The sequence below is a fragment of the Triticum aestivum genome, chromosome 5A (genome assembly GCF_018294505.1).
Source record: "Triticum aestivum cultivar Chinese Spring chromosome 5A, IWGSC CS RefSeq v2.1, whole genome shotgun sequence".
NCBI lineage: Eukaryota > Viridiplantae > Streptophyta > Magnoliopsida > Poales > Poaceae > Triticum > Triticum aestivum.
The window spans coordinates 478,065,869-478,067,485 of NC_057806.1; the positions used below are offsets into that span (position 1 = coordinate 478,065,869).

The 1,617-nt window shown below is 57.7% G+C and overlaps 1 protein-coding gene across 2 annotated transcripts in view; it reads right to left on the reverse strand.

The window, feature by feature from the left end:
* Positions 1-210: 210 nt before the first annotated feature.
* Positions 211-1,617, reverse strand: part of LOC123104174 (squamosa promoter-binding-like protein 17) — a 3,392-nt gene continuing 1,985 nt past the window's right edge. Inside the window, exons 2-3 of one of the 2 annotated variants that reach the window (XM_044525939.1) lie at positions 1,183-1,319; positions 211-1,096 (exon numbers count right to left, since the gene is read on the reverse strand). In XM_044525939.1, coding sequence (XP_044381874.1) covers positions 387-1,096; positions 1,183-1,319 — 847 coding nt within the window. In that variant the 3' untranslated portion in view covers positions 211-386. Of the gene's footprint in view, positions 1,100-1,182; positions 1,320-1,617 lie in introns of both variants that reach the window. The other variant, XM_044525938.1, reaches the window with a different exon arrangement.

Here is a 1,617-nt window from a genome sequence, read left to right on the forward strand (position 1 = left end):
CAAATCGACTCAAACAAGTTCTGTGATCAGTGGATCGACCAAAAAATAAAAAAAACTAGGCAACTTGAACGTAGCCATACCAATATATATTGGCGAAAACATCAACGGAAACAACGAAGAGGATGACGGCTAGCGAGGCCGTCGCATTACTAGGTCAAGCGTCCTCGACAAGCGAATTTAATAAAACAATGGAGTTTTCTCACACACACGTACATACATATGTGGGATTTGAGTTCATGGACAAAATCGGGCTACACGGCGGGAAACCCCTGCTCTATCGGCTACGGGTTTCCTCCCCGTCCTGAAATCCGGATCGGCAGGTGGAAGGCGCACAAAACTCAGGCCGCCCAACGTTCCATGTCTCCCTGGCGTGACCTCCGTCCCTACTACAGAGACCAGTTCATCGCGTTGCTGGAGTGGCTGAAGGCCCCGCCGGGGCCTGACCCGTGCTCGGCGTGCGGCGGGTTCGGCGCCGCCCTCCCCTGCTGCAGCGCCAGCTCCAGCTCCCCGAACTGGCCGTGGTGAACCGAGCTCGGATGGACCTCGCTCATCACCGTGTCATGCTGCATGTGATGCTGCTGCTGCTGCTGCTGGTGGTGGTGCATGCTCCTGCCGCCCCGGGGGCTGCCCCAGGAGCCGCTGCTGCTTGCCGCCATGTAGTTGCTGGCCATGACGGAGGGCGCCACCGGGCTGCCCTGGAAGGCGCTGGTCGTCGACATCGCCGGGGACCGGTTGTGGCTGGAGCTGTGGGCACTACTATCCCATGGCTGAGTTGACAGAAGAGAGAGAGCACAGCTGGAGTCGGCGGCGACGCCCGCCATACATTCGTCCGAGGGGAGCTCGAAGCCGCCCGGGATCATCGGCGGCGGCGCGCCGCCTCCCCCCGAGCTGCTCCCCTGGCCGTTGTACGCGTGGTGGTCGCCGTATCCCGCAACTGCACTGCGGTGAGGGTGGTGCTCATGATGCCCGCCCTGCCAGTGGGTGGTGCCAGGCATGCGGTGCTCGCCGGCCTGCACGGCCGGCCACGGGTCCCTCACGCCGGCCGGGGCCCTCGGGTACGTGAAGTCCAGCAGAAAGCTTCTGAGCCTGCCTGGATCTTCTGAACCAAATTTCACAACAACAGCAGAATCAATACGTTTCGTTCAAACCGCAAGCGTGCGCGTTCGGTGATAACATTCTTACCGTTGAAGGACGCGGCAAGCCGGCCATAGCGTGTAGACATGGGCCCGGGCGGTGGCTTCCTCCGGCGCTCGTTATGACCGGCGAGGCGTCGGCGGCAGCTTCGTTTTCCTTGGTCAAATTCAGGCAGCTGGTGGAACCTGTGATCACAAAGGATTATTACTCACCGCATGTACGAACTCCACACCACATGGTGGCTTTACAATAGTGCAGATCCATTCAAAGCAGAACCAATGCGAATTGACAAAGACCGGAGAGCCGCGGTAAGTAGGAATTTTTCATATTTTCATATGGACACTCAGCCAGTGAACAAAAGATGAACGGCAATAATCAATTGCACGCAACAAAAGCAGAGTGAAGGGCGTCTGACTCTTCCACACCACAGCAGTTGCACATATCATATTGGTTCTGATTTACATATAGAAAAACTTGGTGCAC